Genomic DNA, 23,937 nt, shown 5'->3' with positions numbered 1-23,937 from the left:
ATTTTCTATACTGTACTGTGAACTTTGCACACCAGATAAGACATGAAAGATTTATATGATGAGAACTCGGTAAATTGACTGAGCTGATAGCATATAAAGATCAGGTGTGTGATCTGTCAAGCTAGATGAGTAAATGAAACCCATTTGTTGCCAATGTTATAATACAGCTTAATTTGTGTACATAACCGACATAGGATATATTTCAACACTGAGTATCTTAGGAACACTAGAAAAGTATTAAATGAATCCTGTAATTATTGTAGAAAAGTAACATTATATATGTTTATACCAATGCTATCATACAGTGGCAAGATTGATTTTGGATCAGACCCAAAAAGCTACTGTAGGAAAGGAAAATCCCAAATGAGATCTCTCTAGTGTCTCTCTAGTGTCTAGTTGTTTTTCTTAGACTTTACTAATAGTTGTAGATTGTCTATTCATGAGATTAGCTGAGATCTCAACGATGTCTCCAACTGTCTTCAGATAGTCTGCAATAAAAGGTCACAGACTTTACTATAAAATTCTCATAAAGTTTCTTCAAGAACAAGAGATAGGATACTACCAAAACCAAATATACCTAAAAAAAAAAAAAAAAAAAATCTCTAATTGTTTATATTTTTTATTTTGCTCATTTAATTATTATTATAATTAATTTATTTTTTTTTTATTTTACAAGTCATTTTAAGAGAAACACTTGAGACTTTAGTTGATATTCAAATGTAGCAGACCTGCATGAAAAGCAGCAACTAATTTAGATACAAGGTGAATATTTAGTGGGCCCTGAAAGGTGAGCATACAGCATGCGGGTGATTTGGTTAGAAAACATTAGTTTTATGCATGCTGCACAATAGATGATGTTGGAGACAGATGGAGGTCATGTTCAGTGTCTGTATAAGAACAGCAGCCTTTCGACACAAACAGGCTTAACCAGATCCCCTCCAGGTAAGTGGTCCTTTGATTTCTACTATAATACTGCTGTTTGACAGTCAAAAAGTTTAGGAAAGCTCAGAAAGACCCATGAAATGATAGCTATGACATTCAGTGTGTATTTTTTAGTTAAAGTTCCCAAGGCTTTTTCAATGTCACTTTTTTAAGACGGTGTAGAAATTTAAAAGTATCTCCATTTTAAACATTCAATCCTGTGTGTTTTTTTTTCTAGCGCTGCGTCACTGCATGCTGTAACAAAATAATAATAATAATGGTAATAACAATAATAAAAATCGCTAAACGGACTTGTGGAAGGGCCCTTCATGAATGGATTTAAGGTGTTCACCACCTACGAATGGCACTCCCTTCCCAAAGTATCCTTCAAGGGTACAAAAAACGTTTCCGTTTGGAATTCGCCCCTACTGTGGTTACCCTTCAAGAGGAGTTGGAAATATTGTAATTACGAAGCAAAGTCGCATGCACGAGTGAGAAACTTGGAATTCTGTGATTGACAAATTGCGTAGTTGTGACGTTGGAAGAGGCGTCAATTTAAAACATGGTGAAAATGTGAATATCTATAATATAGATAATGTGTATAAGTTATATAAAGGGAGATCAGAAAGCAAGTCTATAGCAAATGGTTTTAATTACTCAACTCTTACGGTTAACTTTGCATTTTGTTGTGATTCCATGTCAAAATAAGTGATAGATATGTGTTTTCATCCTTTTTAATTCATATGTAGTTATGTGGTTTTATTGTTCACAATGTATTTCATTTGCTCTACTGCTTCCAAGTTATGTTTCCAATTTGAGTGCGTGACATGTCGCAATAATAAACGCCCAACTCGAAGGTGCTGGAAGGCAGCATATGTAGCCACATAACAATGCACTATAGCAACCACCCACAGCAAGTGCCAGCACCACTCACAGTTCTCAAAAAAATGTCATTTCTAGTTTAAGAGGACTTTTAAATCATGTTGCCTGTTTTACTGTCTACTTTTGTGATTTTTAGTATTTATTTTTCATTATATTCACTCTGGTTCTCCGTATCTCTTTAACAGACATCCTGCTATTCCGCCAGCTATGTCTCCTGTGTATGTGGTTGGCATGCTGGGTATTTTGATGAAGGTAGCCATGCCTATGTGTGCACCCACTGAGTACACCATTTACATCGAGAGACAGGAGTGCAATTACTGTGTGGCTGTCAACACCACCATCTGCATGGGCTTCTGTTTCTCCAGGGTAAGCGAACACGGTGAGGAAAAGTGAAGATGTATAGGGAACTGGATCCAAGGAGAGATATTCCAGCTTGCAGCACAACAAGCAGATGATAATTCTCTTATTGTTTGCCAAACCTGTATGACTGACTTCTGTGGAACACAAACAGAGAAAAAATATGTAATGTAAATGTAATTTTATTTTGGGTTCCACAGAAGAACAAAGGTTGAATGGGTTTGGAAATATAGGAGCATGAGTAATGCAATTTATAGACATTTTAAGATAACTGGGATGTTGATTTAGTGTGGCTAAATCTGCATCACAATATCCGTCCTATAGGACAGTAATGTGAAGGAGTTGGTGGGTCCTCGTTTCCTGGTTCAGAGGGTCTGCACGTATCAAGAAGTAGAGTACCGGACGGCCATCTTGCCCGGCTGCCCTTCATATGCAGATCCTCACTTCACCTATCCGGTGGCACTTAGCTGCCACTGCAGCACATGTAATACCCACAGTGATGAATGTGCCCACAAAACCAGCAACGCTGGCATGAAGTGCTCCAAACCTGTCCATCATTTGTACCCTGACCCTGAAGAGAACAACTACATCCAGGCATATTGGGAACAGTATGAGTAATGTTTGATTAGTCCTTAACTAAAACTTAAATAAAACAAAGTGTTCGTAGCAGTTGACTGTGTACAGTTTTTTTTTAGGTAATCGTTGAGTAAACCTTATGTCACAAAGTTGCCTTACACTAACACATTATATTTGCAGTTTTTTATATCAAGCGCATGATGTCTTTAATGAGGCCAAAAGTGGTTAAAAAGAAGGTGTAGTTTTAATGGGGTTCAAATACTTATGCTTTTATGGATAATATCCATTCTGTAAACTTTAGTGATGTTTTAGTGTTTGATTGGCAGTGCTTCTATAAAAAAATATAGAGTGAAAATCCTTCCATAGAAATGAGTTTTATCATTATTGTTAGTGTTTATGGTTTAAAAGTTTGTGTCTGTGTGTAATTATTCATACTCTATTGTGGTTTCCAGTAAACTGTAAAGACGAAGGCTTGTCGTGCAATGGAAGCAAAACAAGTCCCAGAACCAACAAACTTTCATGGCAATTTGTAATAATTTTTGTAGCAAATTAGCTCAAAAGGGAAATGTATATGAATAATTACAATGAATTATGATTAATTACAATTATTTGTATCAGCTGCCAGTAGTAACTATAGCAGAATTAAATGGCCATCAACCCATCTGTTCGTCCAGCGAACATTCAGTGTAAGTTCATATCATCTCAAAGAAATAAATATTTCAGTGGCTACAGAAAATACTTTCATACAGTATTAATGCATTAGAGCATGTAGCAAGGATCAAAATCGTAAAGGGACAATTAATTTGCAAGGTAGAATCAGAAACTCATGTAATTTGTGCACAAGAGTTTTATTAACTAAACACTAACACAAACTAGTCTAACAAACAAACAATCACTCATACAGGGAAAAGGGCAAATGAGACTTGATCGATGAAACCATCAAGAAAACTAGAGAATGAAGCTATGAAAAGAGTCAGTTAACCACCTGAGTAAAACCATCAGTGCCGTTTTAGAACGGGGTCTACAGCTTCTACTAAACCTCTGTTTCGTTTAGTTAAATGTACGATACTTGCATTGCCTTGGCCTGGAACGAGTGTACGGATGCAGTCTCGAATGAAAGTCTTGAGCCTTTTAAGGTCTGAGAAGATTCACGCCTTTCAGGATGGGCTTGTCCAATGAGAAAGGCTGAAATTCCAAGCGGGAGGTTGGAAATACTGGGGAGTTTTATGACCCTTTGTGTGAGAGCATGGTCATTTGCATATTGAACACGAATCAAAATTACTAAAGATTCTTGGAACACTAATGTATTGCCTATGTACCCAAATATAATATAAACGCTCATTTAGATCCTCAGAAGACAAATTCAAAGAGGCCAAACATGGTATTGGTGGGGCTATATTAACTAGTGATCTATCATAACACACACACAAAACAGTATACAATTCAACAGACAATATACAAGAACAGTAATGGTATGCACAATGTCCTGAGGAGATGTGTGTTCATTCACAGAAAGGTTTTCCAATTAATTCATTAAAGAAGAGTCCATTTTGCAGTGCATTATGTGTCTTTCCTATGGAAAATGTAGTGAGCGGGAGAACTCTCAACATGCCATTAGGTAGTAAAGTTTATCTGGTCTAGCAAAGGTGTCATGGTTGCAATGGTAACCAGGGTCCTGGGCCTCCTTCACAGACATCTTGGCACCCAGTATGTTTATTGGGTGAGGGGTCTGTGAATGTTTGTTAATCTAATGAATAATTGCTTTGTTAAATCAAATGAAAAATGGTGTGTCTGATTGGTCCAGACGCTACATTTTACATTTTGGCAAATTGGTAGCTAATTCATATGAATTTGTTTGACTCATTATGCAAATTTTCATATGATTTGCTTAAGTCCCATAATGGTTAGATTTACGGTGGGGTGAGGGTTGTACCTTCATGATTTTTTCTAAAAAAAGGTAGCTAAAATGCTCAACTAAAACCTACTGTTTGCTCATTTGATATCATTCTTTCCCCTTTTTTGAAACAACTCTTTGAGACCTTGCGACCCAATCTTCTGGCTATTGTCAACAAATCACTTAGTTTGGGAACCATACTAGTTGATCTCAAACATACACTAGTAGCAGAGGCGGACAAAGTACTCAACTCCATTACTTGAGTGAAAGTACAGATACTGCTGGTCAAATATTACTCCATTACAAGTAAAAGTTGTAAAGACAGATTTTTACTTAAGGAAAAGTACAGAAGTACTTGCTTTTAAAAGTACTTAAGTACCAAAAGTAAATTTCCTTTTTTATGTCAATGCACTGTTTTATTGTTGTATGCAATACTTAATAGTATACTTAATTTAACTGTATATAAAAATACACCTTGCTACGTGTACTGCGTTTGCACTTATATATTGTTGCTCTTTTGTTAGTTTTGACTGCTTTTATTGTCCTCATTTGTAAGTCACTTTGGATACAAGTGTCTGCTAAATGACTAAATGTAATGTAAATGTAAATGTAATTTAATAATAAAGAGCTTTTAGAATGTTAAAAACCTATGGGGAAAAAAACAAAACATAAATAAATAAATATTTAACACACCCACCCCCACAAAAGCAGGATGGTAGTGATCTCACACAGTTCTGACAGTGTGTGCACACATCTATGTGTAGCCATTCATCCACATTTGAACAGAGTGGACAGTGAAATCCTGTAAATACAGAGTAATAAGGAAGAAAATAAAAAATCATACCTGCTTTAAAACCCAGCAACACAACTGTAGCTGTATAACTTTACAACAGCCAGGCTTATTTGACATCAAAACAAAAATGTAAAAAGTGCTGTCTAATCGCTCTCGCTGTACTTTGATTTCACACACAGAATGGTCTGTGCGGTGCTGCTTCAAGTCCAACACCTATTGTGTTTTATTAGGAGACGCACAACAGTTCTTCTTTGGAAATAGAAGAACCTGTGTGTGTGGAAAATATAGGTAATATTTTCACATACACAATTTAGCAAAATCAGACAATATTGTGTCTAATATATACCACAATATTAACTTCTTATTATTGAATTATTGTAAATAAATATCACATCTGCAGCTGGTCAGTGTTCAAAAAATGCTTGGAAATCATTTAACCCTCAATCGGTCCCTGGGGTCAATATGACCCCAAGCAACATTTACTTAGTTTAAAAAAAATGGTTCCCTTCATCTCAGTGGAATAAGATTTTGTGACTTTTCAACATTTTATATCTATATTCACATAAAAAAACTGGGCTTGATTCGGTTGTTCTGAAGGTATGTAAACATTTTTTTTTTCCAAATCTGTCCCTTGGGATCAATATGACCCCACATTGAAATGAATGGGAAATGTGAACAAAATGTTTTTTTTTTTTCATTTGTCAAAAAAATAAAATAAATCCGGCATAAATCTGAAAATTTCCACACAGAAATGAAGGCCTGGTACTAGAGCACAAATGCAGTGTATAAAAGACATGCTCACTCACTCACACACACACACACACACAAACAAACAAGCAAACACACGCAGGTATGACTGCCACAGAGAGCATTTGTATCAAATTTGGCAAATGAAATCAGCCACAAATGCAGAACACGTTTGAGTGAGACCTAATGCATACACATGCACACACTTCTGCATATTGCTGTTGGTTTTATTTACATTTTTAATTTCTTCCACATTCTAAAGTTATTTTATTTATTTTTTTTACACTTGGTTCATTAAAATCAATAATATGCAACTACAATCTGACTCTAAGTTTTGTCCTTTAGGTGTGTCTTATGTGGCATTTTTCTGTCAAATTTCTGTGGCATTTTTTGAAAACAGACATTTCAAAATGCATCAAACACCACAAAAAATTATACCATTTGAATGAATATTTGTTTTTAATGTCTTTTCTTATGTTTATATAAACATAAATTCACAAAATGTATCACAAAAGTTGTGATAGAAGCAGTTGGCCACATCCAGTAAAATGAATGGCTCTCTATGGCCCTCTGCTGGTCAAAACATTTCTTTCCTAAACTGTAATCCTTTTAGGTTTATTTCTAACTAGCAGATGGCATAATTCTACACCTAACACCTAGATCAATATCCAGAAGCAACTTAAATTAAATTTAGGTCATCCTTTAAGTGATTTTTTTCATAAAAAAATTATATTTCACATGCAAGCTAATGGTGTAGAGGAATTTTGTGGTAAATAGGTACAAAAGTACTTCATATCTCCCAAAACACAGCATTAATGTATAGATGAGAAGTAAACAAAAAATATATATATTATTTGTATGATTACAAATGTATATATTTTTCACAATTACTCTTTCAATGTTTGGGGTCATATTGACCCCAATAAGTAGATAAAAAATAAGTAGTAAATCGAACATAAAAAAAATATAAAAATAAAAAGCAAATAGATAAAATCTCAGCTAAAAACCAAATTATATCAACATTTAAAAGATATAACAAAATATAAGAAATAAAACCAGGATTGTCATCAAAAATCGAATACAGAGATAGAACATCAATTGAAAGCGATGGAAAAGTAATGCGTTTTAAGTAGAGATTTAAAAACCTGTAAAGTAGGAGCAGATCTAACATGAACTGGTAGGCTATTCCAGAATTTAGGGCCTACAACAGCGAAGGCACGTTCACCCCTTTTCTTTAATTTAACCCAGTGAGCAATCTAAGACTACTAGATCTAAGAGCTCTAGAGGGGTTATGTAAGAAAAGCAGTTCAGATAAATATGAGGGAGCTAAGTTATGTAAAGACTTGATGACAAAAACAAGAATTTTAAACTTCACTCTAAAATGCACAGGCAGCCAATGCAGAGAAGTTAAGACAGGAGTGATATGGGTAAATTTCCGTAGGCCCATTAAGAGTTTTGCTGATGCATTTTGGACCAACTGGAGACGGGCCAAGGTAGTGGCATTCATTCCACAATACAGTGAGTTACAGTAATCTAAACGTGATGATATAAAAACATGAATTACTCTCTCAAAGTCTTGAAAAGAGAGGAAAGGCTTGATTTTAGAGAGAAGACGGAGATGAAGGAAACAAGATTTAACCACAGAATTTACTTGACTATCAAGTTTCAGCTCACTGTCAAGCAAAACACCTAAGTTTTAAACAAGGGTTTTGGCTTGGGATGAAACAAAGTGATTACTCAGATATTTTAAGGGAATGCCACTAGGGGGACCAAAAAGTATAATTTCAGTTTTCTTTTCATTAAGGTTGAGAAAATTTGATGACATCCAGATTTTGATATCCTTCATACAAGCCAACAAAGTGTCAAAGGTGTTACTATCAGAGCGTTTAAGTGGCAAATAAATCTGGGTATCATCAGCGTAACAGTAAAACAAGACACCATGCTTCCTGAAGATAGAGCCCAAAGGGAGCATGTACAGAGAGAAAAGTGTTGGTGCAAGTATTGATCCCTGTGGGACCCCCCCATGGGAGGTTAGCAGCTGGTGACATGTGGGTGTCTAGTCGAACTGAGTGCCTCCGGTCCTTTAAATAGGAACTAAACCAACTAAAAACGGTACCCGTCAAGCCCACATAGGACTCGAGTCGGGCAATGAGACTATTATGATCTATCATATCAAATAAGATCTAACAGCACCAATACAATCCTATCACCCTGGTCAGTTACCATATAGATATCATTTAACACCTTTAATAAAGCCGACTCAGTAGCTACTATGAAAAGTTCTGAATCCTGACTGAAATGTTTCATAGATGGAATTTTTTAACAAAAAAGAGTTTAATTGAAGTTGATCGACTTTTTTGAGAATCTTGGAGAGAAAAGACAAACTAGAGATAGGTCTATAATTAGCAGGATCTGCAGGGTCAAAATGTGTCTTCTTGAGAGACGGGACTACTAGTCAGAGGCGGACAGTAACTAAGTAAATTTACTTGAGTATTGTACTTAAGTTTACTCTTTTAGTATCGGTACTTTACTTGAGTATTATTTTTTCAGCTGCTGAAGTATTATTTATAGCAGTCAGCTGCTGCTGTTGCTATATAAATAAGCTAAACTTAGGGAAGTCGTGGCCTAATGGTTAGAGAGTCGGACTCATAACCCAAAGGTTGTGGGTTTGAGGTGGGGGGAGTGAATATACAGCGCTCTCTGCCACCTTCAATACCACGACTGAGGTGCCCTTGAGCAAGGCACTGAACCCCCAACTGCTCCCCGGGCGCTGCAGCAAAAATGACTGCCCACTGCTCCGTGCGTGTGCGTGTGCGTGTGCGTGTGCACTTTGGATGGGTTAAATGCAGAGCACTAATTCCAAGTATGGGTCACCATACTTGGCCACATTTCACTTGAAACATGTATGTTTCCGTATGAATCACATTGTACAAAACAAATCATTAATTCGTACTCTTGAGGTTGTATAAATTATCAGTATAAGCATGCATGGATTTAAAGGATTAGTTCACTTCCAGAATAAAAATGATCCTTTTCTGATAATTTATTCACCCCCCATGTCATTCAAGATTCAATACGAAAGGTTTTTGAGGAAAACATTCCAGGATTTTTCTCCATATAGTTGACTTCAATGGGAGCCAATGGGTTGAAGGTCTAAACTGCAATTTCAATGCAGCTTCAAAGGGCTCTGCATGATCCCAGCCGAGGAATAAGGCTCTTATTGTTTTCTTTAAAAATATATATATACTTTTTAACCACAAATGCTCATCTTGCACAAGCTCAATTTCACACATTACTTGGGCATGTTGGAAAATGTATCTGCAACTGAAGAAAGAAATGCATATCTTGGATGACATGGGGGTGAGTAAATTATCAGGAAATTTTCATTCTGGAAGTGAACTAATCCTTTAACCAAAACAAGAGATGAAGTGAGTAATTTCAGTCCCAGAACCATGCTCTGATGGCAATCCATATCTATTATTTTGGCAAATTAGTGTCTAATTCATGAATCTCTTTTATATATTTTCATATGATCTTATGTCCTTTTGATGGTTAGGTTTATGGGTGTAGTTAGGAGTGGAACTTCTTGCTTACTTCTCTGGTAATTTCAATAAATTGCATTGTACAAATTTGTACAAAATCATTCATTCATACTCCATTGTGGTTTCCAGTTGGTTGTAAGGACAAAGCAAAACAAGAGGTGAAGTAATTTCAGACCCAGAAGCATCACACTCTCATGGCAATCAATTTTTCATTTTGGTGAACTGGTGGCTATAATTCATATGAATTTGTAGGTTCCCTTTCGTGGAACTTCGAACTGCGTCCTCTAGGGGTCGAAAAAAAAAATGTGTCTAAGAAAAGTCTTTAAGATAAAATAACAGCATGACACAAGAATACAGTCTCGTCATCTAAATTAGAACTGATCAATAGTTCACGTGTTATGAGTCAATGAGCTAAAGATGTTAGGGAAAAGCGTAAAGTAGATTTATGTTCTAGTACTAATATAGAAGTTAAATAGTAGAAATATAATTGTTGTGCATCAAGCTCCTCACCGCCCAAACGGTTACGTTTACCGGTTATATAAGTTCATTAAAATTGTGTATATTCGGGGTTGGAGGTATGCTCTTTTAATTTATTTAAACCGGTTTTAGTTTGCCGTGAAACTAACCTGTAGTCTAGACAGTTAGGCGAAACCGGGTAACGTTAAGTTCATTCATTTCCGCTTTTCTAGAAATGCTAACTGAATTTCCTTAACCGCATTCAAAGGGTTACTTTTGAGAATTGTTTTATACTTTTTTTCCCCCATTGCGTTATGAACTGTCGTTAATACTGTATGATCTGTATCTTTATCTTTAATGCAACCGTCACAAAAATGTTGGGAATTAGGAACGATATTTGTGAAAATAGTTATAAGATTGCCGAAGAAATAACATGCCGAGACTTAAGCTTGTTTGCAAGTCTGAACTAATGGGCGTTTGTAAGAGGAATGTCACTGAAACGTGTCAGGTCTTGAGTTATCTTGCTAAATTCCTGTGAAGCGAATAAGCGGTTTCCAGTTCGTGACTCTTTGGGTGCGTTCGACTTCATGCAGCACTGCGCAGATCGATCGCAATCTGGCTTGAAGCAGTGCATGCCGGTTAGTAATTTTGTCTGACTTGAGACGGCGCCGATGCCACGTCACTGTCACGTGTGGCATCAAAGCACCGCGAGAGCAGCCGGCTGACACACTAGACTTTGAACGTGCGAAATTTTTTATTTTAAAATGATTCTGAAAAATAAAATGCGACGGTAGTGACGTCATGGCTGTCGCCGGGCCAAACAAGTTGGTGTTTTTTCAATGTAGGCTTCAGACACGGGTCACGACGAGGCGTTCCCCATAGCGACCCCTAGAGGACGCAGTGTCTCGTTCCCCTCAGGGAACCATGGTTACATAAGTAACCCGAGACGATTTATTTTGTCCAATATTCATAAAATTTTCATACAACATGCTTACATCCCACTGATGGTCCTTCATGCTTACTTTTTTCTAAAAATGGCATGTTTCTGTATGAATCACTTCGTACAAATTCATACAAAATCTCCACCTTGTAAAATTGAAACATTTTCTAATGTGATCGGGTTGGCCAGAACTGCAAAACTAATATAAAAAAGTATTCACCCTGTCTGCCATTAGTCATCAAACAGATCCCGTCTAAAAACGCATTCCATTGGTTGAACTAATGTTGCTAAACTGAGCATGATTGGGAGGCTGAAAGGGCCATTAAAATACTGATTCTGAAATTGTGCCACTTGGTAAAGCATTGTTTTGTGTAAACGTTGTTCATTAAAAGAACTGCTTTGTATTGTATACAGTGTCATTAACATTGAATTGTCTGAGAAGTAGCCGTCATTCCGGTGTGTTTGTGTGTAGTAAATGAGCACTCATTGCTAGATAATGCATATTTAGAGAGGCAAACAGCTGTGGGTTATTTATATTATGAGCTCAGAGGATGGTTAACCCAAGCTTGCATTCATTCTAGTCCTTTTGTTATTGCCTTTATAGGCCATATTGTATTTTATGGGAAATTGTAACCAGCGTTACTATGTCTTTCTTTTATGGCTGTCACGCAACAATATATTCTTCTTTTTTTATGTGGTAGAAAATAGAGAAGAGTGTTGCCTAGAGGTGACACCATGGTCACATGCTTGGGGTTCATGGCAGACAACAAATGAAAAATATTAGGTCCCCCCTCTCAGTCGGTGTCCTGTCAACCAAACATGACCTAATCCTCACTAACTATGGAAAACTACTACACATGATATAATTAAGGGGAAAAAAATACTGTGTGTTCCGTTTGTTCCCTGTCCAGACATGTACAAATCAATACATTTTAATTTGTCATGCATGGATTATGTAATAGCATGGAGGTTGTTATTTCATTATTTCTCCTTGTTTGTTTTCCTTTAATCATGCTCATTCACATGCAGAGACGGCCATTCCAACGTGATCCCCTTCATATTATTCAAGGATTCCTGTCGGCTTGGTCACAATCTGGCCAATCAAATGAGAATGGCGCAGAGACTTTCTTGACAATAGTGCATGAGTCTATGTTGTGATAATCCAATGCTCTGATATAATAATGCATCAAACAATAAAGCTGGTGGAATCTGGCTGCTCAGCGGTCTTTTGCAGGCTTGGTGGGACTAGCATACCTTCCCCATGTGTTCAGGGTCGAGTGGAATTTTTGTGCCGCATTCCTCTTGCTAAAGCATGAACCAAATGTTGAGAAGCCCAAGGCTGAATTTCAATGGGGCTGTTGTTGCAAGTTCAACAGTGTTTGAGTCTTTAAGGTACATTCCAAACGGGTCTTTTAAGATGACCTAAATAACTTTCATACAGGTCTCAACAAGTGAATACCTGTAAAAAAAAAAAATGTGTCTAAGAAAAGTCTTTAAGATAAAATAACAGCATGACACAAGAATACAGTCTCGTCATCTAAATTAGAACTGATCAATAGTTCACGTGTTATGAGTCAATGAGCTAAAGATGTTACTCTGACTGATAGTTTTAATAGAACACCTGTACTTTCATTGTCTGCTATTTTAAGCATATCAGTCAACTGTTTACTTAATTTAGAACTTTATTACTAGACCTGTCAGCCAGAGAAACAAAGATTAGCACGTCGATCACAGATCTTTCTGGAGTTTCACTGAGAAGATGCTTCTCGGTATTTACTTTCATCATGCTCTAGGAAGAGGGTGTCAATGTGCTACATCTCTTAATCACAGTTAGGCTACTTAGCTACACCAAACAAGTAAACATTGTGTCTCACAACACAGGTTATAATTATAGGCTTTCAGGGGGAAAGTGTGGGAAAAGCTTGCTTTCGTATTGGGCTTTTCCCAGTGTTTACTATTTCTACATAAGCATTCTAATGTTAATTAGGGCAATCAAAGAATTAGTCTCAGTGAAAGTGTCATTTTGATAGTTTCTGTGTGTGCTATTCTGGGGAAACAAAACATTGTCAATATCCCTTTTTTAATAGGGAATCAGAAAAGATGAAAATGACAGAAGAAATGTCAAAGCAAAAGTAAAATAATAATGAAATAATAGTATTTTATATTTTATGGTAGGCCTAATATGTTTACCTTTGTCATCGAGTGCTTAATGTATTATGAAAAATAATATAAATCATGACCATAATTAATTATTTTTCTTTTATTATTCATATTATTGTGTTTAGAACAAACTGAGCTAAAATAGCCGTTCTTTCCATATGGCCGCTGTAATTTGACACCGTGTCCACTGTCACCCCTCGGCTTTGACTCATAGTAGGAGGTCCTTAGAACTGACTGGCAAATGATTGGACAAGTACATGTAAATCCGATACAAATGCCCCGCCTCCTATTTTAAAGATGAGAGGAATTTTCCATTCAAACGTTCATTCAAAGTTCCTCGTCGTGGAAGGTTCTAGAATACGGAATCTCATTAAAATATTTGAACGATTGCTGCTCATTTTCTGAGGTAAGTGTTTAGTTTGGGGAAAAGCGTAAAGTAGATTTATGTTCTAGTACTAATATAGAAGTTAAATAGTAGAAATATAATTGTTGTGCATCAAGCTCCTCACCGCCCAAACGGTTACGTTTACCGGTTATATAAGTTCATTAAAATTGTGTATATTCGGGGTTGGAGGTATGCTCTTTTAATTTATTTAAACCGGTTTTAGTTTGCCGTGAAACTAACCTGTAGTCTAGACAGTTAGGCGAAACCGGGTAACGTTAAGTTCATTCATTTCCGCTTTTCTAGAAATGCTAACTGAATTTCCTTAACCGCATTCAAAGGGTTACTTTTGAGAATTGTTTTATACTTTTTTTCCCCCATTGCGTTATGAACTGTCGTTAATACTGTATTATCTGTATCTTTATCTTTAATGCAACCGTCACAAAAATGTTGGGAATTAGGAACGATATTTGTGAAAATAGTTATAAGATTGCCGAAGAAATAACATGCCGAGACTTAAGCTTGTTTGCAAGTCTGAACTAATGGGCGTTTGTAAGAGGAATGTCACTGAAACGTGTCAGGTCTTGAGTTATCTTGCTAAATTCCTGTGAAGCGAATAAGCGGTTTCCAGTTCGTGACTCTTTGGGTGCGTTCGACTTCATGCAGCACTGCGCAGATCGATCGCAATCTGGCTTGAAGCAGTGCATGCCGGTTAGTAATTTTGTCTGACTTGAGACGGCGCCGATGCCACGTCACTGTCACGTGTGGCATCAAAGCACCGCGAGAGCAGCCGGCTGACACACTAGACTTTGAACGTGCGAAATTTTTTATTTTAAAATGATTCTGAAAAATAAAATGACAAACAACATTAAGTAATTTAATAATAATACACTTGTGTATAGGAATTTTATTGTTCTCGCGCTCTCTCTCTCTCTATATCGTCTGTTCCTGTTTCTATTGACACCGCAAACCATGCAGCTTCTTTTTTTATTTTATTTTTATAATCTTTTAAAGATGTATTCTATAAAATAGGACGCTGCACTACGGCTAAAATTAGCGCTTCCTCCATTTTTGAATTTCTGTACAGAGAGGTCACACAGTGACGTATCGATCTTCTACTGGTCACACGTCTTCACGTGATGCGAATTCGCAGGTCAGAGTTCACCAAACTTTGGAACGCAGTGAAAGTTTTCGTTTGAGCTTGCGTTTCCGGTCTTACGCAGTCGCATGCGTATGAATGGAAGTCAGTGGAACGGAAAGTGCAGTGTGACCGCCCCTTGACTGTTGACCATAGACTGTATAAAAACATGGACGTAGTGTCCGTGATGTCACCCGTAGGTTCCTGAAGAGGTTTTTGAAGCTCAAAAGTGGGCAGAGCCAGCCGTCGCCATCTTGGCAGCGCGTCACTCCCGGATAATCGAAAATGGGCAAAGAGGCGGGAGCTGGCTGCTGGAACCACGCCCACCTAGCTCGACGGTGGTGACCGCAGCGGCAATCCACCTGTCACTCAAGTGGCCTCGCCCTTAATTATGCAGAACTTTAAGGCTTAATATAATTTAAACGGATGAGTTATAAAAAAAGTTCACTCCCCTCACAGTTGTCATGAAGGGCAAAATTAGCTATATAGACCAAAATAATTTTTTGAACCAGGCTGTAAACACGTTTTTTTTTCTGCTGTAAAGTTGGGCATTTTAACATGGGGAGTCTATGGGATTGACTCCCTTTTGCAGCCAGCCTCTAGCGGCCAGTTGACGAATTACAGTTTAAGTCACTTCCTTTTTGGCTTCACGAGAGAGAGCAGGAGGTTGCCGCTCGGTTCAAAGTCTAGTGTGACCGCCCCTTCAGCCAGCGCAGTTTCTCCAGAGCGGCTGCAGGGCCAGATTCACCGCATGACAACTGTCACGTGTGTTTCGGGTGTATTCTAACCTTTTCAATTCCAATAATAGCCATGACAAATATTGCATTTAATTCACTTCATCTGTGATAGAGTATGCAAACACCACGCGAGCGTCACTAACTGGAGCAGAAAGTGTCCGGCACGGCTCCGTTTTCAACTCCGCCCCCGACTGCAAGCGGCTACTCTCGTTGACTGCCGTCTGTAGCCGTGCTTCAAGTCGAACGCACCTAATCTCTACTCGGCAGACCAAAGAAAGGCAAACCTACGGTGGCTGAGAAGTGCTAAACAAATCACAGGTCTGAAAACAAAATAACAAATTACAAACGCAAATGCAAGTCTAAAAAACGAAATAAGTCAGAAAACACAACGACAAATCAGACAAACCGGAAGAGGTAGGTATAGTTTGAGACAGCGCCATTGGTTTGGGATTACTCAACGCTGACTGGACGAGACATCTCTCAATCAACTTGTACAGGGAAGAACCAGCCGAAGAACAGCAGAGTCGTAGTAGAAAGTTCGGAGATGGTATTAAAGTAGCTCAGTCTAAATGTATTGTATGAATTGCCTTTACTATGGAATAAAAAATAGGGGGCGTCTATTTACATTTAGTTAAAAGTGGCTCTAAATCATCAGCTCCAGCGGTGTGTGTCGTTGGCTTTTTGACGCGATCGACCCGGGTTCGATCCCGCCTTTTGCCAAACTTTTTTTCCTCCCTTTTAAAATCTCGTATCACATCGTGAAGGCATTTATTTTCAATAAAAATTAAGAAAATAATAAAAAAAGTTGAAAAAGTATCGGGTAGGGTTAGGGTAGGTCTTTATTGGACTCTGCTGTTTTTCGGCTGGTTCTTCCTATATACTTTGATTGACAGATGTCTCGTCCAGTCAGCGGTGCGTAATCCCAAACCAATGGCGCTGTCTAAAGCTATACTTACCTCTTCCGGTTTGTCTGATTTGTCGTTGTGTTTTCTGACTCGTTATAATGTTTTCTGAATTATTTAGTTTTTTAGACTTGCATTTGTGTTTGTAATTTGTTATTTTGTTTTCAGAATTGTGATTTGTTTAGCACTTCTCAGCCACCGTACAAACCCCCTGACTGAACACATGCGTACAGGCGTAGTCTTACACATTAGCCGGAAGTGAGTCAGTCTCATTTGACTTTATGGCTCAGTGTTTTGGCCGGTGGATTAAAATGTCATGTGATGCGTAGGAAGAGCTTAATGGCAGTGAGGTGCAAGTTATTTATTACGGTTGTAGAGTACATGTAGACAGGCTTATATCAGTCAGTCAACATTGATCACTGTGTCTTTACTCCAGGTCTCTTGCGCTCGAGGTCTGAACTTCCTTTACTGATCACTGCAAGAAGCTCTCATCAAATTCAACCTTCATCTCATTCCTGAATTCCTCACTTCAAAATGTCTCAGCAAATCAGGTACGGGAGATTATAAATCATTAATTAATTATATTTGTTTTTGGGTGATGTAATTTTTTTTTGGTTCTTCTGTTGAATGTCCTTGTACATGTAACTTTTTGTTAATAGTTAAGTGTTCAAAAAAGTATACACTCACACACTTTTAGGAATTTTAAGGTCCTTTTGATATTAAGCTAGCAAAAGTTCTCTTGAAATTCTTTATATGTATGCATGCATGCATGTGTGTTTTTAAAAAAAAAAAAAAAAAAAATTTTATTCGTTTCGATTCATTTTTTACTTTTTCCCCCTCACCTCTAGCCTCCCTGCCAAACTGATTAATGGTGGCATTGCTGGCATCGTTGGGGTCACTTGCGTGTTTCCCATCGATTTGGCCAAGACCAGACTCCAGAATCAGAGACAAGGCCAGCAAGTCTACAAGAGCATGTAAGGGCTCTCCACTACTTTCCTTTAAACTTCTCAATGCTTCATTCCTGTAACATTTACATTCTATTTTAATTCTCACACACTATTATTAGATACTCCTGCTTGTTTCATGGCTGTGTGTCATTCCTCACTTTGATCTGATTAGCCATGCATTGGTAGTTAATCCTAGTGGAATGTGTGATGCATGGTCAGGCATTAGTTTCCGCCTGACATGACGGTTCAGCCGCTATGGTCACTACAAAGCCTTATAAGGATTGAGGCCAGACCATGTCGCATGCCTGATGTAAACTCATACTGAGCATACCACACGTGGCTTTTGTTGCTAATACAGGGTAATTTGTTAAAGCAGAAGTAGGCTGACCCATGTTAACACAACTCTGTGCGCCTTTAGGATTGACTGCCTTATCAAAACTGTGCGATCTGAGGGATACTTTGGCATGTATAGAGGTAAGATGCACTCTTTTATTTATTCATAAGTGATTTAATGTATAATTATACTCTATTTAGATTAGTATAGCCTCTTATATGGCATGATGGGTACACCTGAATAGACTTGAGGAATCCAGTCCGTATGACTTTGGAGAATGAACTAGAATAGCCTGGCTGGGGGTAGTTAAATTCAAACGAATAATTTTTTGCTATTTGTAGCACTGAAATGGCAATATTTTCTGAAAACAAAATAACAAATTACAAACGCAAATGCAAGTCTAAAAAACGAAATAAGTCAGAAAACACAACGACAAATCAGACAAACCGGAAGAGGTAGGTATAGTTTGAGACAGCGCCATTGGTTTGGGATTACTCAACGCTGACTGGACGAGACATCTCTCAATCAACTTGTACAGGGAAGAACCAGCCGAAGAACAGCAGAGTCGTAGTAGAAAGTTCGGAGATGGTATTAAAGTAGCTCAGTCTAAATGTATTGTATGAATTGCCTTTACTATGGAATAAAAAATAGGGGGCGTCTATTTACATTTAGTTAAAAGTGGCTCTAAATCATCAGCTCCAGCGGTGTGTGTCGTTGGCTTTTTGACGCGATCGACCCGGGTTCGATCCCGCCTTTTGCCAAACTTTTTTTCCTCCCTTTTAAAATCTCGTATCACATCGTGAAGGCATTTATTTTCAATAAAAATTAAGAAAATAATAAAAAAAGTTGAAAAAGTATCGGGTAGGGTTAGGGTAGGTCTTTATTGGACTCTGCTGTTTTTCGGCTGGTTCTTCCTATATACTTTGATTGACAGATGTCTCGTCCAGTCAGCGGTGCGTAATCCCAAACCAATGGCGCTGTCTAAAGCTATACTTACCTCTTCCGGTTTGTCTGATTTGTCGTTGTGTTTTCTGACTCGTTATAATGTTTTCTGAATTATTTAGTTTTTTAGACTTGCATTTGTGTTTGTAATTTGTTATTTTGTTTTCAGAATTGTGATTTGTTTAGCACTTCTCAGCCACCGTACAAACCCCCTGACTGAACACATGCGTACAGGCGTAGTCTTACACATTAGCCGGAAGTGAGTCAGTCTCATTTGACTTTATGGCTCAGTGTTTTGGCCGGTGGATTAAAATGTCATGTGATGCGTAGGAAGAGCTTAATGGCAGTGAGGTGCAAGTTATTTATTACGGTTGTAGAGTACATGTAGACAGGCTTATATCAGTCAGTCAACATTGATCACTGTGTCTTTACTCCAGGTCTCTTGCGCTCGAGGTCTGAACTTCCTTTACTGATCACTGCAAGAAGCTCTCATCAAATTCAACCTTCATCTCATTCCTGAATTCCTCACTTCAAAATGTCTCAGCAAATCAGGTACGGGAGATTATAAATCATTAATTAATTATATTTGTTTTTGGGTGATGTAATTTTTTTTTGGTTCTTCTGTTGAATGTCCTTGTACATGTAACTTTTTGTTAATAGTTAAGTGTTCAAAAAAGTATACACTCACACACTTTTAGGAATTTTAAGGTCCTTTTGATATTAAGCTAGCAAAAGTTCTCTTGAAATTCTTTATATGTATGCATGCATGCATGTGTGTTTTTAAAAAAAAAAAAAAAAAAATTTTATTCGTTTCGATTCATTTTTTACTTTTTCCCCCTCACCTCTAGCCTCCCTGCCAAACTGATTAATGGTGGCATTGCTGGCATCGTTGGGGTCACTTGCGTGTTTCCCATCGATTTGGCCAAGACCAGACTCCAGAATCAGAGACAAGGCCAGCAAGTCTACAAGAGCATGTAAGGGCTCTCCACTACTTTCCTTTAAACTTCTCAATGCTTCATTCCTGTAACATTTACATTCTATTTTAATTCTCACACACTATTATTAGATACTCCTGCTTGTTTCATGGCTGTGTGTCATTCCTCACTTTGATCTGATTAGCCATGCATTGGTAGTTAATCCTAGTGGAATGTGTGATGCATGGTCAGGCATTAGTTTCCGCCTGACATGACGGTTCAGCCGCTATGGTCACTACAAAGCCTTATAAGGATTGAGGCCAGACCATGTCGCATGCCTGATGTAAACTCATACTGAGCATACCACACGTGGCTTTTGTTGCTAATACAGGGTAATTTGTTAAAGCAGAAGTAGGCTGACCCATGTTAACACAACTCTGTGCGCCTTTAGGATTGACTGCCTTATCAAAACTGTGCGATCTGAGGGATACTTTGGCATGTATAGAGGTAAGATTCACTCTTTTATTTATTCATAAGTGATTTAATGTATAATTATACTCTATTTAGATTAGTATAGCCTCTTATATGGCATGATGGGTACACCTGAATAGACTTGAGGAATCCAGTCCGTATGACTTTGGAGAATGAACTAGAATAGCCTGGCTGGGGGTAGTTAAATTCAAACGAATAATTTTTTGCTATTTGTAGCACTGAAATGGCAATATTTAAGCACTTTCCCAATGTATAAAGAATTCTTAGTTCAACTTTCTTTTTTTTTTTTTTACTGTTCAGACTACACGTTGTGTTGGTAAATGGCCACAATGACAGCCTAGAGTAGTACATAACCCTTTATTTTTAACCCTCGGATGCATTGCGTGCACTTATAGTGGCATTTTAACCATTTATATCCAAACCACCTTGGGGTGATTATTTGACCTTCAGACATAATTCTACATGACTGTGCTTATTCTTGACAGCATATCTTGCATAAGTAGCTATAATATTTACCCATTATATTTAACCATTAGCTTATAATGTTAATGGATCAATCTCTCAAAATACTTATTTTAAATTCAAGAAAATTATGTACTCAAATAAGTAGGACATGGTTTTATGGTGTTTTAAAGTATGAAGAAACTTTTTTTTATTATTTTTTTGATTTAATAATTAATGCATCAGAGGGTTACTTTTAAATGACGCAAATCAAACATGTTGTAATTACTACATTTGTTAGATCGGTTGTTTGGCTTCAGTTATTCAGTAGACCAATATAAGTATCCTTGAAGAGTGTTATCTGTAGAGTTTGGAGGAGATTGGAGTCGGTGTTTTGTGCCGGGTCTCCATTTCTGTGAGGAATGCTGTTGTTTGCATCTGTGTTTTTCATGTTACAGACATGGGTCCCCGCTGGGATAGTGAAGGCTAGCCGATAAGGCGCAGCCACGCTGGAGGCAAATCATTTATCATGGTTCTTACTCACACTGCTCTATTACAATTAGGCACCAATTTTTGTTTTATTTATACATAATTGTTGAATTTTGATATTTACTTTTTTGCTTGTTTTTTTTCTCATCCACTTTCTTCACTGTCCTTGCTCTTGTATCATTCAGTCAGTACTAACCCATCTTGCCATGTTCTGTTAACATCTAGAAAGTTTTGTTGGATATTCATCATCATCACTTACGCTCATTATCTGCTTTGTCTTTTGTATTATAAAGTTATTTTTTTACATTATAAATAATATTTGGAGCTGTTGTGACCTCACATCAGATGACTAATATTAAAACTACAGTTTGCACGTGCAACACATCAAAACTACACAAAGCGGTCTTTAATATAAGCAGCTGCTTGGAGAATAGGCTGTATTTCTCTCTGTTGTTTGCAGATTAATCACTGCATAAACAGCACAGCAAAATCTACCTGCCGATACATTTCTCTTCTATTATTTACCGTGATACTGCACAACCCTAATGTCACTCTCTTTCTGGAATGTGTCTGCATTCATTTTTGTTTCACTACATTTATCTGAATATTCTATCCTATTTTTCTGTCCTCTCTATTTGTTTATATAACTAGTTAATTTTTTGGTTTTGTTCACATTATGTAAAATCCCCCTCCATCATCAGCTCACAGTTCTCATAAGCTTTGCTTATAATCTTAGTCTGTTAGTAGCATTTTTATCTCTTTAAATGGTATTTGATATGGTCATGTTGTAGATTTTATCTCTGGTTTGATGGTGGTGGGGAATGTGTTTGCTGATCTGTGATCATTTGGGGTGTAGTTTTTCTTTAACCCTCTGTTTGTTTGTCTTTTAGGCGCTGCGGTTAATCTTACCCTGGTCACTCCTGAGAAGGCCATCAAACTGGCTGCCAATGACTTCTTCCGGTGCCACCTTTCCAAAGATGGGTACGTTAGCTACTGCTGCACTTATTAGTGCTTGTTCAAATGCCGTTCTTATAAAATATACATCTATAATCACGTCCTTGTTTGTTACAGGAGAGGGCTGACTGTATTTAGAGAGATGTTGGCTGGATGTGCTGCGGGCATGTGCCAGGTTATCATCACTACTCCTATGGAGATGCTGAAGATTCAACTACAGGATGCTGGGAGACTAGGTAGGTTTCCTTTTTGCGCTTAAAGAAGCGATAAAATCTAGCCTATTGAGTATTCTTGATTCTATTGGTCAGTTGTCATTTGGCATCAATGTTTGTTGGGGTTGTTTTGCAATATTATGAGTACAGTGTAGTTGTATTACTCACTCAGTCATTTAGCTGTAGTAACAATTTTCCGACCATCTTCACAGCCACTCAGCAGAGAAAACCATGCATCATTCCTCCCAATAGACTGGCGACCACAAACACAGTGTTGAGTCGCTCCTACAATGTGGTGCCCAACACCTCACCTCACCCATCTGCCACCCAGATCGCAAGAGAGTTACTGCACACTCAAGGCATTCAGGGGCTCTACAAAGGCCTTGGTGCAACACTATTGAGGTAATGCGTTGAGAGAATTTTTACTGTAACGACACTAAATGCAAACATTCATAGTAATGAGACTATAAATTACCTTTGTTTTTTGTTTTTCTCTTATTCAGAGATGTACCTTTCTCGGTCATTTACTTCCCTCTCTTTGCAAATTTGAACAAGCTGGGTAAGCCCACCCCTGATGAGGCTGCACCATTTTATTGGTCATTCATCTCTGGATGTGTCGCAGGCTCCACAGCTGCTGTTGCCGTTAACCCATGTGATGGTAAAAGTTGTTTTTGGTCCTCTTTAGCCCTTTTTCACCTTTACACCTTTTAAAAAATGCATGTGCTCACCATTTTTTATCTTATTTGGCAGTGGTTAAGACCAGGCTGCAGTCTCTAAGCAAAGGAGCCAACGAGGAAACCTACAGTGGCATAATTGACTGTTTCGGGTAATGCATTAGTCCTATAATGTGTTTTAAATGTTATGATTTAACTGATTTGTAATTCTGGAATGTGAGTATATCATCTACAGTGTGTGACCTTTGCTTGTTTTTTCATTCTTACAGCAAGATCATGAAGCGAGAAGGGCCATCAGCTTTCCTGAAGGGAGCATGCTGCAGGGCTCTAGTCATCGCGCCACTGTTCGGTATCGTACAGGTCATGTACTTCATCGGCGTGGGAGAGTTTATCATGAGCCAGTCCTCCCTAAAGCTAATCTCTGACTGAACAGACCCCAGTACCTCTCAAGAGTGTGGCAGCTACACAACCAACTGTACATTTACAAGAGAAGATAAACATTAATCAAGATGGTAAAGTTGTCGAGAGAACGACAACTTCTACTCTGGTTAAGTTACTGTGAGTTTTTTCCAGCCTTACCACACTTCCTCTATGGTTTACAGGCTTATTTGATGGGCTGTGGCCAGCGTTTTGCACTTATTGGTAAGGATATGTCTGGAGGAGAGCGCTTGACGTGCTTACGTTTTCTTGAAGCATATGTGAAGGTTTCCCCTCAATGAGGGAGACTGGTGTCACTGTAATGACACTGTTTTTCTTGACACTTTTTTTCATCCATCTACAATTCTTTTTGTATTAAATTTCTCTATTTTTTGTTTTTCCTACTCCGAATTCATTTATTTCTGTTCCTGTCACTGTTTTCAGTGTCTAAACAATTGGGTTACTTTTGAAGCTTTCAAACCTTGTAACTCTAAATTGTTCATCGTTTTAGGGAATGCCATTGACTTTCATTCCGTTTCGTTCCATTAGATGCACATCGTGGTCCATTTCAGTTTCTGAGCTGATTTTGGTGAAGGTACACAAGGTGCAGTCTAAAATGAAGTATGCAATGGCTACCTAAAACAGCCTAATATTTGATGCATATCGTATTTATGCAATTATTTAAGACATAAGG

General features: G+C 37.8%; 2 protein-coding genes across 3 annotated transcripts; both read left to right on the top strand.

Annotated features, from left to right (window-relative positions):
- The first annotated feature begins 2,010 nt into the window (after nucleotides 1–2,010).
- Nucleotides 2,011–2,778, top strand: LOC107596801 (thyrotropin subunit beta-like). Its single transcript, XM_016287623.1, has 2 exons — nucleotides 2,011–2,169; nucleotides 2,485–2,778. Exons 1-2 carry the CDS (start codon nucleotides 2,011–2,013, stop codon nucleotides 2,776–2,778), a joined length of 453 nt encoding a protein of 150 aa, XP_016143109.1.
- A 10,797-nt stretch (nucleotides 2,779–13,575) lies between these two features.
- On the top strand, nucleotides 13,576–23,839 carry LOC107596797 (mitochondrial glutamate carrier 1-like). Of its 2 annotated transcripts, XM_016287616.1 has the most exons (10): nucleotides 13,576–13,674; nucleotides 16,864–16,978; nucleotides 17,276–17,401; nucleotides 17,793–17,848; nucleotides 21,877–21,967; nucleotides 22,058–22,176; nucleotides 22,365–22,554; nucleotides 22,656–22,810; nucleotides 22,903–22,978; nucleotides 23,096–23,839. In XM_016287616.1, the coding sequence occupies exons 2-10, from the start codon at nucleotides 16,962–16,964 to the stop codon at nucleotides 23,253–23,255; spliced, it is 990 nt and encodes a 329-aa protein (XP_016143102.1). In that variant the 5' UTR covers nucleotides 13,576–13,674; nucleotides 16,864–16,961; the 3' UTR covers nucleotides 23,256–23,839. The 2 variants fall into 2 exon arrangements, with proteins under 2 accessions (XP_016143102.1, XP_016143103.1); XM_016287617.1 differs by lacking the exons at nucleotides 13,576–13,674; nucleotides 16,864–16,978; nucleotides 17,276–17,401; nucleotides 17,793–17,848 and adding exons at nucleotides 19,058–19,202; nucleotides 19,499–19,624; nucleotides 20,016–20,071.
- The last annotated feature ends 98 nt before the right edge of the window (nucleotides 23,840–23,937 follow it).

Source organism: Sinocyclocheilus grahami, unplaced genomic scaffold (genome assembly GCF_001515645.1).
Source record: "Sinocyclocheilus grahami isolate Dianchi unplaced genomic scaffold, SAMN03320097.WGS_v1.1 scaffold223.1, whole genome shotgun sequence".
In the NCBI taxonomy this organism is placed as follows: domain Eukaryota; kingdom Metazoa; phylum Chordata; class Actinopteri; order Cypriniformes; family Cyprinidae; genus Sinocyclocheilus; species Sinocyclocheilus grahami.
The sequence above is the reverse complement of the archived record's forward strand: the minus strand, read 5'-3'. Positions and strand labels throughout refer to the sequence as shown.